General features: G+C 42.8%; 1 protein-coding gene across 1 annotated transcript in view; it reads right to left on the minus strand.

The window, feature by feature from the left end:
* Window positions 1–13,132, minus strand: part of LAMC1 (laminin subunit gamma 1) — a 175,939-nt gene that overhangs the window by 20,653 nt on the left and 142,154 nt on the right. Inside the window, exons 9-18 of the mRNA XM_029933360.1 lie at window positions 12,605–12,722; window positions 11,101–11,199; window positions 10,870–11,006; window positions 10,168–10,290; window positions 9,887–10,076; window positions 9,479–9,591; window positions 7,094–7,315; window positions 6,778–6,966; window positions 1,046–1,291; window positions 400–553 (exon numbers count right to left, since the gene is read on the minus strand). Coding sequence (XP_029789220.1) covers window positions 400–553; window positions 1,046–1,291; window positions 6,778–6,966; window positions 7,094–7,315; window positions 9,479–9,591; window positions 9,887–10,076; window positions 10,168–10,290; window positions 10,870–11,006; window positions 11,101–11,199; window positions 12,605–12,722 — 1,591 coding nt within the window. The remainder of the gene's footprint in view (window positions 1–399; window positions 554–1,045; window positions 1,292–6,777; window positions 6,967–7,093; window positions 7,316–9,478; window positions 9,592–9,886; window positions 10,077–10,167; window positions 10,291–10,869; window positions 11,007–11,100; window positions 11,200–12,604; window positions 12,723–13,132) is intronic.

Consider the following 13,132-nt stretch of genomic DNA (forward strand, 5'->3'; position numbering starts at 1 on the left):
CCCACAAACACAGTTATTGCGCTGCTGAAACCACTACAAGGTGGCTCTCCAACCCGGCACCGCATATGTGCTGACCAGGGACTTTGAAAAGAGCAGTTCTCAAACTGCCAGCCCTGAGGACCTGATTCTAAGTGCCTCCGAAGGCACCTTGCGATCTGTCGTTTTCTAACTGTTGCTCAGGTGATTCTGCCACAACGGGAGCAGCTTCATTCCACTCTTTCCTCCCATTGGCTTAGTCACAACTGTGCAGGTTTGCCGCTAAGGATACTCTGCCTGAATTGGGCACTCAAAGAACTCCTGAACAAAATCAAGGCTACTGTTATATACAGCTCGTAAAAATCCGCCTCTCACAATTGAAGAAGCAAAGGTCATTTGCGGCACAGGCGGCTGGCGTCTCACCTCTCACAGCCCTGCCCGCTCTGCAGGTTGTAGAAACCGGGGTCACAGGCGCCGCAGTCCCGGCCGGTCACGTGGGGCAAACACTCACACTGCCCGGTCACAGGGTTGCAGCCGCTCTGCTGCTTCACGGTTCCATAGGGACTGCAGTCGCAGGCTAGGGGGGAAAGCAGAGACAGCAAAAGAGGCAAATCATCTGGGAGAAGCACTAAAATATGAACAAGATGAACAGACTTTTTCCACTTAAGTTGAACCAATACCGTAGCCACTAGTCCCCTGCGGCTACTGAGCCCCTGAAACGGGGCTGGTCTTGAGATGTGCTGTGAATGTGATATACGAACTAGACGTTAAAGACGTGGTGTAGGGAAGAAAACCTACATCTTGATAATTTTTAGTTGATTTCTCACTGAAACGATAGTATGGTAGGTGTATTGGGTGAAATAAAATATACCATTAAAATTAATTTCACCTGTTTTTTTACTTCAATGTGTCTGAGAAAATTCAAACTACAGGAGCAGTTCACATGACATTTCTATCGAATGGTGCCGTGTTAAACCGAACAACTGAAAGTCTCTAAAGAGAGCACACAATGAATCCTCAGAATAAATGAGTACAATTGGGGCAGAATCTGGCCAATGGGCTAGATCACCTTTGCATTTGTCTGCTGGGTTGGGAGCCAGGGCATTTCCAAAATATCCATCTTTGCACCGATCACAGTAGAAGCCAGCAGTGTTGTAGATGCATTTCAGGCATTCTCCTGTCAAGCGATTGCAGTTTCCAACGGCATTGGGGTCGATGTTGTCATTGCACTGGCAGAGGCGGCAAAGCCTCACAGGACCGTGCCTCCCCAAAGGGTCTCCAAAGTAGCCATCGTCACAGAGCTCACATCTTTTACCTGGACAGGAGACAAATCTGATGTTATGAGAGAAGGGCCCTAGCCATTTCCAGGGCTGTTGGACACACACAGTCTGGTCACAAAGAGTCTAGTTTAACCATCAGCTACAACTGGGAAGACCTGGGCTGCAGTCCCGGCCCTGTGCCAGATGAGGGGAATGACTCGGGGCATATCTTCATTTTGTTATTAGGAAGACGGCACCTGCTCTGCCCACCTCACATCAATTGTCCTGGGGACCAACTGAAACCACATATTAAAAGTGCTTTGTGGGGCATCTGGGTGGCTCAATCAATTACGCAGTCACACTTTGGCTCAGGTCATGATCTCACTGTTTGGGAGTTCGAGTCCCACATCGGGCTCTGCGCTAACAGCTTCAGATCCTCTGTCTCTGTCTCTCTCTGCCCCACCTCTCTCCTTTCTCTCAACAAACAAACATTTAAGAGAGTACTTTGTAAATGAGTCAGGCTCAGGGTTTATTAACCTCTCCAGTCCCCAGGGTTGGCCCAGTCATATGTTAGTTTTGTTCAGGATATTAAAAAAGATGAAGGGTCACTGGATGTCGTAAATTTCCTACACGACAGAGTAAGCAGGATAATTTTCTTAAAAAAAAATAAAATAAAAGGCTTGTGCTAATGTTGTTTGAGCAGTGTCAACTAGTACAGAATAGGAGTATTTGGAAGAGAACTTAAGAGACTGTCATTTGCCACCTGCTTCTATTATAGCTGAGGGAACAGAGAGGTTAAGTAACTTGCCCACAACCAAAGAGCTAGAATCCAGGACTCTTTCCACCACACTAAACTCACTGCTGCTCCTCTTTCCTCTTCCACTTTCCCATCGTCATTAGCTCAAGTTGGGTTCTTGAAGTCTTTGTAGCTAATAGGGCCTGAATTAGCCTAAACCTTTTGGAGAAACAAAGCTTTGTTCATTTATTCATTTAACAAGTATCTGCTGAGCAGCTACAACACAGGTTCTAGGTTCTAGGTTGTCAGGAGGATGTGGTGAACGTGGTGGACAAGATCTCCACTCTCATGAAGCTTATGCTGCAGCTGGAGGAGACCAATCCACAGACATACAAGTAAAAATGATTATTTCAGAAAGGGATAAGCATAAAAAATTAAAACACTTTGAGTAATATGACAGAGTGACAGGGCAAGGGTGACCTCAGACCGGGTAGTTAGAGAAAGCTCTGTAAAGAGGAGATATTTGGGATGACAATGGAAAGACAGGAAAAAAAAAAAACCAAAAAAACAGCCAAGGGAAGAATGTTCCAGAAAAACAAGATGAGCTTATAGAAGTAGTCCGAGCCAATCATGTAGACCACAGTCAAAAAGTCTGGTTTAAATTAAAGTGATATTAGAGGGTTTTTTGGCGTGATGTGACCTGATTTACATCATGAAAGGATTCTCCTAGCTGCTGTGTAGGAGTCCACTGCAGGGCAGCAGAGACAGAGGCTCATTAGGGGACCAGTTAGGAGGCTATTCCAGGTGACAGAGGGCAGTAGTGTGGACCAGGGTGGCGGCAGGGGAAGCAGTGAAAAGTGGTCAGATGTGAGATCGTCAATCACACGTGCTGGCTGAAATGAAAGAAAGATAAGCCTAGGATTTTAGCTTGGGCAATGAGGTGGATGGTAGTGTTTTCTTGGATGAACAAGACTGGGAAAGTACAGGGTTGGGGTTAGAGAGAAAGAGAAGAAATCCAAGATTCAGCTTGGATATGCTTAAAAATGCCTCTAGCCATATGACTCAGGAGCACAGCAGAAAATAACAGGACACGTTTAAATGAGCAAGACCTGAAGAGAGTTTAATAAAGATGCTTTCTATATAAGTATGGGTGTAAGGAATCCCCGAGGAGAATGCAGCACCACTGGCAGTGACTGTGGGGCTCCAGGCCTGGGCCTGGAGGGAGCAGCTAACCAGAGTCTCACATTAGAAACGGCTGTGTGGAGAAGGCTGGCTGTAACTGAGAACCTTGATTAAGGTCACCAAGCCACAAGGCCCCTATGGAGAGGGGGCCTTGGAATAAATACTCTGCCCCCATCCCAATCTCCTAGATGTACTTCCTGCTGCCTGAGCAACAAAGAGAGGGTCCATCTGATGGAGGGCACACAGGCCTCGTTGGGGTGGAGAAAAATGAAGAATGGATGTGCAGGGGCAAATGGAAGGCCTCTAGCCCACCCGCCAAGTGGAGATGGCAAATAGGTAGCTGTGGCTTGGGAAAGCATGGTCGGGGCTGAAGATGCAGATTTTTTCAGTAGGCATAAAAAGGCTTTTGAAGCCTGAAGGATGAAACTGCTTCACCTGAGTGGAGAATATAGATGGAGTTGACATGGAAGTCTTAGACTGAGAACCAGAAGTGATCAACGGAGAATCCAGAGGAGAGGGAGAGCAGGAAACCCAAGAGAGGGCAGGGTCACCGAAGGCGAGAGGGGAAATGTCTGTGGCAAAATGAGCAGTCAACTGAGTCCAGTGTTGCTGAGAGACCAGGTCAGATGAGGACTGAAAACTGACCCTTGCATTTGGCAAACGGAGACCACTGATGAGGTGAACAGAAAGGGTAGCTGGGGGAGGGGCAGGAGGGGAAGGAACAGGACACTAAGGGGAGAGGAAGCTGTGGGCCCTTCTTGTCTCTGATGTAAACAGTCACCACACCCTCACCCAACAGCCTTCTCCAGACCAGGATCGGACAGCATTTCAGTATGCTTTTTCATCAGATAGTTTGGCTATTCTAGATATGATCTATTTTTGAAATGCCTCAAAACCGGTTTTGAATAGAACAATTTAAAAAATGACCTAAAACAGAGGTATGCGGTAGCCCACGGGAAGCTTTCACTCCAGAATATCTCCCAGCAATGTGATAGCTGACACAACCCCTTTGGTCACTGAGTCCAGGATGTAGGTTCAAGTCCTGGATGGATTACTTAAGATGAGTCTGGGCAAGAAATGTATTTCTGACCTTAGTTTTCCTTATCATCCCATCCCCACCGGAGAGGAGGAGGTGTTCCTTTGCCTCTAGCCCTCTTAAGTGCGCTCCTTTGTCTGAACTAACCACACGTTCTAAAAATCATCTGTTTCCCTCCACACTTTTAGCCGCTGAAGAGCAGGGACCATCTCTAATTCATCTTTGCATTTTCATTCTCAAAGTCAGGCACTCCGATAAATATGTTGAAAAAAGAATATTATTTTAATTTACCCCAGAAGATCATTTTAAAGATAAGATATGAACAGTATCTCATCTGTGAAGATCTCAGGGACTATCAGTGGTTATTTCTATTCTTCCATAGTCTTCTAGATGAGGAACACCTCACCCTGCATCTGCATTCTCTATTCATCATCCAAAAAATACTTGCATTCATTCAACAAACATACATGTCAAGTGCTATTCTGGGTGTCAGGGTTACAAAAGTGAGTAAGAGAGACAAAAGTACCTGCTCTCATGGAGCTTAAACTGGGGTGAAGGAAAGGAAAGATAGACAATAAATAAATGAATAAACAGAAAACTATCAAGTGGTTAAAAAGTACTATGAAAAAAGTTAAGCATGGGACTCCTGGGTGGCTCAGTCTGTTGGGCATCTGACTTCGGCTCAGGTCATGATCTCACAGTCTATGGGTCTATGGGTGCTGACAGCTCAGAGCCTGGAGCCTGCTTCAGATTCTATCTTTCATAAATAAACTTTAAAAATTAAAAAACAAAAGTAAAGCAGGAAATAGGACCAACAAACAATAGCATTATTTTTCACAGGGTCTATACTGTTTTTCACGTGGATCTCTACACCTGAATTAACATCCTTAAGAAGTGCTATTGCTCATCCCCTTCAAGCCAGGTAATAACTAAGAAAACATATATTTCACAGGTCTTGTGTGAGAGGCATCTAGTTTACAACATTTTGCAAGATCTCCTATATTACACTCCATCTCTCCATCATATATGTGAAGTCCTCTCAGCGCACCATTTGCATTATTCAGCACGGCCATGAATGAACACCCCCAAATGCTTAACTTGCAGTCTACCCAATGGAACAACAAAATGAGCAAAGGGATCTCTCATCAAACTGTTTTATCAGGTACATCTAAGAATAAATTCTAAGCAAGTGGGATGCTTGATACTCTGTGCAACAGAGTAAAGGGTCCTAAAAACCTGAGGTAGTAGTGCAGGGAGGGTTCATGAGGAAAGCCGTCCTAGGGAAGTGATGTTTAAACCCAACTCCATGGAAAAAATTAGAGTTGGCCAAGAAAAGTGAGGTCTGATGGGAAGAAAGTGGAGTACAGCATTCTCAAACAGAACATCATGTATGGCAGGCCATAGAGTCAGGCTCATCTGCTGGATTACAAGCAGCCCAGTATGGCTGGAGCAGGGGCAGTGAAGGCAACAGTGGGTGGCGGGGGACGAGATCAGGTTAGAGAAATGCATCTGTGAACCTCTGCTGGGCCACTGTTTCAGAATGTACATACACACAGAAAAACCTAAAAAACCTGAAAGCCAACACTAGTTTCTACTCCTTCTTTTCTCAACTATCTTAATTAATTGAATTAAGATTAAATCTCTTTGTGTTGCAATGCCCTCATGCTTAGTGTGGGGTCAGTGGAATGGTGAAAGGAAGACGGGGGTTTTGATGTTTCCTGATGACCAAAGAATGTTTTGATGAAGTATAAGAGACACAAATTCTTAGGTCAGTGTTTTTTATGTTTTACTTATTTTCCTGCTCTGCAGCAGTATCTTTTGAACAAAAAGGTTTCAATTGTTTCTGATCCCTGGCCAGAACCTCTCTGTTACATGGGGCTGAAGTCAATGGAAAAAGAGGAATGGTCATCAGTCAGATTTGGTGTCCTTAGTAGGCATGACAGTTCCTCGAGAAGCTAAGAAAGACCTAGTTTTATGTTCTTATCAAGAAAAGAAACTCAGAGAATGGAATCAGAGGTCTCTGCAAAGCTATACAACTATTTTTCCCGAACTAAATGTGACGGGCAATGAGGAACTGAAAGGACTATTTAAAGACAGAAAGAATTAAAATTTAAAAAAAAAAGAATTTAAAGAATTTAAAACATACCACTTGATATCAAGAATCCCAGGACAGCCTCACAAACTAAAAATCAAGTTTTGGTTCTCACGTGGGGGGGAGTACACTGTAGTGGCCATGAGCTCTTCCAGTGACTAGCCATGCAGCTGGGACATGTCTCTGCACCTCAGTTTCCTTAGCTGTAGTATGGAGGTAAGAGCAAAAGCCACCTCATGGGGTTGTGTGAGGATTAATGAGGCAGAATGTGTAAAGTGCTCCAAGAAGTATGTGGCCATAAATGTGTTGGCTATTTGTACCTGATTCACATTCTATAAATTGATAATATATCTCTTTCCTATAAAACTCTTACCTACCCAGAAAACCATAATCACTGAACCAAAGAAACAGACAAAAGTCCACAAACCCCCAGAGCTCTTCTTCCCAAGCGATTTTTGGGATGGAACACAGAGAGCCGAGCGAAGAGTGGACTCACCGGTGGTGCCAGTGGGACAGTTGGTGCACACCACCTCCTGAGTCTTAGGGACAACGGCACAACTTGAGCCCCCAGGACATGGACAGGGCTGGCAATCAGAGGAGGTGCCCGAGGTCGAATCTCCGTAGTACCCGTCACTGCACTTCTCGCAGTGGGCTCCAGCTGTATTGTCTCTGCAGTCACAAACACCTACATAGAGGGGGCATGAGGAAATAGGCGGTGACAGGCCGGTGTGCAAACACACGAGACCGTGAGCACCTCCCGCCCGTCTGCTAGAGGATGGAGTGCTTGCAGCCACCAAAGACCGTCCACTCACCTGTCTCAGGGTCACATGTCTCACTGTGTCCATTGCAGGTACAAAGCACACACGGGCTGTACGGCCCAAGACTCGGAGTTTCTCTTCTGTAACCTGGGAGGCACGTCTCACAAAACTGCCCTCCGTACCCGACAGGACAGGTGCAGGACTCCACCCACGTGGCAGGCAGCCCAGGCCCGGGGCGGGCACTTGTCAGGGAGACATCGTCCAAATAGCCAGCACCTGCGTATGGTGTGGGCAGGAGAGTCACTGAACTGCTTCTGTCTTCCAAAAGCTTACAGAAGTGTAATAACGCTACAGACACAGAATTCCAGAGACCATCACTATTAGCTACCTCATCTTTTGGAGGGGATAACCAGAAAATAGCGTTTACAACACTCGTGGGGTACCTGGCACCATGTATCTGGAAGGGCAGTATAGCAAACATTTTTCACACACACACACACACACACACGTGCGCACGCACGCATGCACAAACAACCAGATTTGTTGGAATTTACAGTTCTCTCAGTCACCAATGTGAAAAAGGAAACGCATTGGGAAATATTCTGGGGGCAAGAAAAGATTGGAGCAAGAATGCAGGGGACAGGAAGAGTTTAAGCCCAAAGCCGTTAAGCAGGGTTTTTGATCTTCTGCCACAAAAGCAGGCACGGACTGTAGAGTTCAGGAATAAAAGAACAAGGAAAGCACGTGCCCACAGGTACCATTCAATTATGCTTTGTGGCTGCATAAAATAGGAAACATTGGTATACAAGTTTTAATACTCAGGGCTACTTTGGCAAATATGCAATTATTCCCAAGCACTTATGCCATATGTCACAATGCTTCCCCATTTCCAGAAGAAAATAAAAAGAGGGAGCCTTATATTGGCTTAGACCAAAGGTTCATCCAACCCAAGAGCCTACAAGATAGCCCCAGCAGGAATATCCTATGAGGTGGCAGTCCTTTATTTCATCACATTACCCTTCAATTTCCATTCTACTCCTGTCTCTTACAGTCTTATGTTTCAAGTTTATTTCCCTAGGTTATGAAATATCACTTGCTGTTTATAGAATTCTTAGAACCTGACAATCTGAGGCTAAAGAACATCTCTTCTACTACTGCTTTAAGCTTAGTTACTTTTAATGTATTTATGGGGATTTGTTAATGGTTAGATCATGAGATACATCCACTGGTTAATGTGCTTCCAATTCAAACCATTCTTAAGTCTCCATCCTAAAAAGTACTCTTTCTCTAATCTTGTATCTTTTCTTCAATTATAATCCATCTCCTTTCTTTCCTTTACAGCCAGACTTCTTAAAAGAGTAAGCTTTATTCTACTGCTTCGCCTTCAAATTACTTGTCAAAGCATTGCAATATAACTTTAGTTTCAACTCTTCTTTAAAAAAAAAAAAATAGTAATTCTTTGGTCACCCAATCCAAAATCCAATGGAGCCATCTTTATAAACCCATTAATTGTTTCTCCTTCTCGAAACTCTTTTTTCTCTCTTGAGTCTCAGAGTATGGTCCTTAGATAACTATGTTTTTGGATTGTACTTTTTCTCTATTTTTGATCACATTTCAAGTTCAAAAATTAATGCCTATATGTGGTCAACCTTTCAATTCCAAATCTCTAGTCCTAACTTATTCCTAAGCCCCAGACCCATATTTCTAACAATGTATAAGATATTTTCATCTGGGTATTCATGTAGGCATGTCAAAAACCCACACATCCAAGCTGCTGATGGCACTCACCATGCCACACCACCATTCTGACACCACCCTAATAGCTTTAGCTTTCTACAGAAAAAGGTCCTCATTTAAAAAAAAATTAGAGGGAAAAAAATTTAAAGGCACACTAATAAATAAAGATGAAGGAATGTGAGTCAGTAGAATTACACTCAAGATTCTTAGAATATAGGGATGCCTGGGTGGCTCAGGAGGTTAAGCATCCAACTTCGGCTCAGGTCATGATCTTGGGGTTCATGGGTTCAAGTCCTGTATTGGGCTCTGTGCTGACAGCTCAGAGCCTGAAGTCTGTTTCAGATTCTGTGTCTCCCTCTCTCTCTGCCCTTCCCCCCACTCGTGCTCTGTCTCTCAAAAATAAACAAACATTATAAGAAACATTTAAAAAAGATTCTTAGAATATATTTAGATATGAAGTAGCCTCACTAGGCTTATTCATTACAAAACAACACCATTTATCAGTTTCAGCAAATCTTCTCCAAGTCCTTGAATGTATTATTCAACAAATGCATTATTTTTACATGTACAATGAGGTAGTTTATACCACTTCTTTAGGATCAGGTTTTATAGTATTAGGGCTTTAGAGATAAACTTTTACATTATTGTGGATCTTTTTACCTAATCATCTTCTTAATTCTCTTAAATTATATCATAACTTACTTCTCTCACTATATGTCCCACGGATCTTGATGGAGGTCAAATTGTTTAGGAGTTTCTGAAATTCAAAAGGGGTAAGAGGCGGCCTCCAAGGGTAATCTGTTGCTTCATGAAGCCTAGAGAGAAAGAGAGGTCTACATTAACCTCTGTAAGGAATATTCTGGGTACTGAGAAAGCATTTCTTATTCGTTTAAGCCACCACCAAGGCAATGCTCTGACAATCTAACCAAGTGTTGGTTTGATAGTTCAACTGGAAAAAGTACAGGTAAATAAAGGGAAAGCTTCCTTTTCCGAAATCACCTTTATAACCCAAACGTTTTTCTTCAATATATACCTTGAGGTCGAGTAAGACTGGTAAAGAAACTACTTTTAGAATTCTGGTCAAGTCAGATTTTCCAAAGACGGTCTCACCTGAAGACGTATTTCACGGTGGTCTCACTTGGATAGGAATTTCCCTGAGCGATCAAGGGCACCGACACTCTCAGACCGGCTCCTTCAAGCACCAGGTCTTCCGCAGACAGGCGAGTGTCTCGCCTGTCCACTCGGAAGGAGAAGGTGAGGTTCTGCCCGTAACTCAACACCTGCTTGCCCAAGAACTTCGCTGGAAAGCAGACACGGTGGTGTGTGAGAACGGAACAATGAGAGGAAACAGGGACACGCATCCTGCCAGACTGCTTCCCCATCTTACTTACCAGGAGCAATGAAGTACCTAGGAAAGTAGCTATCTGAGATGACAGCGACATCCTGCCTCTCGGAGGACCACTCGAGGGATGCTTCAGAGCCATCCCTTTGTTCTACACGCCACCCATCCTCATCTGCAAGGGCAAGGTGAGAACATAAGTGCCATCGCACTGTAAACACCCTGAATTCAGGTCATTATAGACCACAAAATATATAGAAGCTCAGCAGTGACCATTTTTGAATACATGGCTCCTACAACGGTACTTGTAATATGCTATACCTCTCAAGCCATATTTTGATCTTATGTAAATTTATACTACACTACATTCTAAAGCCATGTTTCATTAAATAGCCAAAGAGCCAAACAAGGAATTATGTACATTAAAAAATAAAGTGTTATCATTATCAAAAATCCTCAAAATTAATAATTTTTTAAAACTACTGTAAGTATTGGGGCACTAGGGTAGCTCAGTTGGTTAAGTGTCTGACTTTGGCCCAGGCCATAATCTCACAGTTCGTGGGTTCGAGCCCCATGTCAGGCTCTGTGCTGTTAGGACTGCTTTAGATTCTGTGTCTCCCTCACTGTCCCTCTCCTACTCGCACTCTGTTTCTCTCCTTCTCCCCAAAATAAATAAACATTTAAAAAAATTTTTTAAAATGACTGTAAGTCTAATCTCACTATTCTGGGAGACAGAAGGGAAGGTCAAAATTACCGATCTGAAAGGTAGAGGTTATAGAATAAACACTGTAGCCAACAGCATTTGTACAGACAGAAGAATGTCCAAAGCAGAAGCAGGGTGTGCAACCCCTGGGATTAGAGGATTCCAGATTAAAAAATCCAGGTTTGCACCTGAAAAACATAAACGTATAATCAGGAATTTTTCTGTGCTTGAAATATGGTATCAGAAAAAAAAAACCACAATACAGCTAGAGAAAGGAGTTACCTCTCACAATTGAAGCCTTCGACATTGTCTTTGCAAACACATCTTCCTGTTTCAACATTGCATTCATCTATGCTGCCAGAAGGATTACAAGAGCATGGCCTATTGGATGGAAAAAGGAGTAAACCAATGAGAAAAAGGAGAAAGAAGTTCCACTCTTAGAGTCAACTTTTTGTTTTATGTGTTAATACATTTTATTTTTTAAAAAAGGAATACATAAAAAAGTGAAAGAAGTTTTAAAATCAGTTATATATATATGGATTTGGTTTCAATTAAGGATAGCTATCACATTTTGATACTAAAAACTCTGCTTAAAAAATAATATAAAAACGGGGGCTATAAACCATTGATTCTTTAATACAGAGAAGAAACTGAGGGTTGCTGGTGGGGCACTGGGTGGGGGGATGCGCTACATGGGTGAGGGGCATTAAGGAGGGCACTTGTTGGGATGAGCACTGGGTGTGACATGTGAGTGATGAATCACTAAATTCTATTCCTGAAATCATAATTACACTATATGTTAATTAACTTGGGTTTAAATTAGAAAAAACTTTTTCAGGGGTCTACAAAGATAGACCATCCAATCCTCTTTAGTTTTTATAGTGTAAATTGTCCATTTGTTTTAAATGCTAATAGAATGGTATTCGAGCACACTTTCCAATATCATTTTGTGATTCTCTATTACTTAGGCAAGGAAAACCAGATACGAGAAAATTGCATTGCTTTTACTATGGCTTAGATGCATGTCTTCTAACATAGAGTTAAGTGTAAAATGTAATTGGAACGGAGTCATGGTGTCTTCCTTCCTTTCCAAGAAACTCCTATTTACAAATCTGGACTTAGGTACGAATAGAGACCAAATTGTAGCTTTCCTTTCCATTTCCTTATATTTCCTGTGTTCACCTAACGTTTCAACAATGCTTTTGATTTCATCAGAGCATGTAATTATTGCACCATATAAAAACAGTTGGGAGAAACAAATGGCATAGTGCGAAAGGTGTAATTTATGGTGTAAGTCATCCAGGAGAACATGGGAAGAGTGTTCAATTTATTTTAAATATCTTAAAAAGAGAAAAAAACCTCTGCTTAGGGGCACTTGGGTGGCTCTGTTGGTTAAGCATCCGACTCTTGATTTAGGCTCAGGGCATGATCTCATGGTTTGTGAATTCAGGCTCAAGAGCTGGGCTCTGTGCTGACAGTGTGAAGCCTGCTTGGGATCCTCTCTCTCTCTCTCTCTCTCTCTCTCTCTCTCTGCCCCTCTCCTGTTGCCTGTGCTCTCCCTCTGGCTCTCAAAATCAATAAACTTAAAAAAATATTTTTAAATAAAAAAATAAAAACTCTGCTTAATCTCTGTTACAAACCAATCCTGGATCATCACTACAGCTAGAAGTTTTGAATCTCGTTGATGATTGTTACAAGGAAAAATGTTTATGCAGACTACAAGATCTCTTGTTCCAAATCACCTACATTTAGATTCTGCCCACTCTTCCTGGTTTTGAAGTCTTACCTGCATCCTGCCTCAGTGAGAGAATGGTAGCCAGGCTGGCAGCGGTCACACTTGTCCCCCATCACTCCTGGCTTACAGCTACACCTGCCGTAGCTATCACACTGTGTGCTGAGAGAACCTAGAGTTTAAAGAGCTTATCAACAACCATGTATGGAAGTAAAATTAATGTCAAATCAAAAAACAACAGTAACTAAAAACACGGTCTGAAATCCAATCTGTAATTTCTAGATGGTTACAGAGGGAATCAAGATCAAATTTTAAATCCCTGTTGTCTCAAAATTATATCCTTTTAAACCATAACATTTTAACTTTCCAGACACACACCTTGCTCATCAATGCCGAAAAACAAGGCACTCTGCGCTCAATGATAAACTCTACTCAAAGCCAGTCACTTCTCTGTCGGCAAGCACAGGCTCCTCACAGCCCACATCTAGAACCTATAAGTGTATACAGGCCTAACAAAGTAAAGGTCAAACTCTTGAAAGAGTAGAACAGACTAAGAGCCCTCTACATTTCTGAACACACACC

This window comes from Suricata suricatta, chromosome 3 (assembly GCF_006229205.1).
Source record: "Suricata suricatta isolate VVHF042 chromosome 3, meerkat_22Aug2017_6uvM2_HiC, whole genome shotgun sequence".
Lineage (NCBI taxonomy): Eukaryota > Metazoa > Chordata > Mammalia > Carnivora > Herpestidae > Suricata > Suricata suricatta.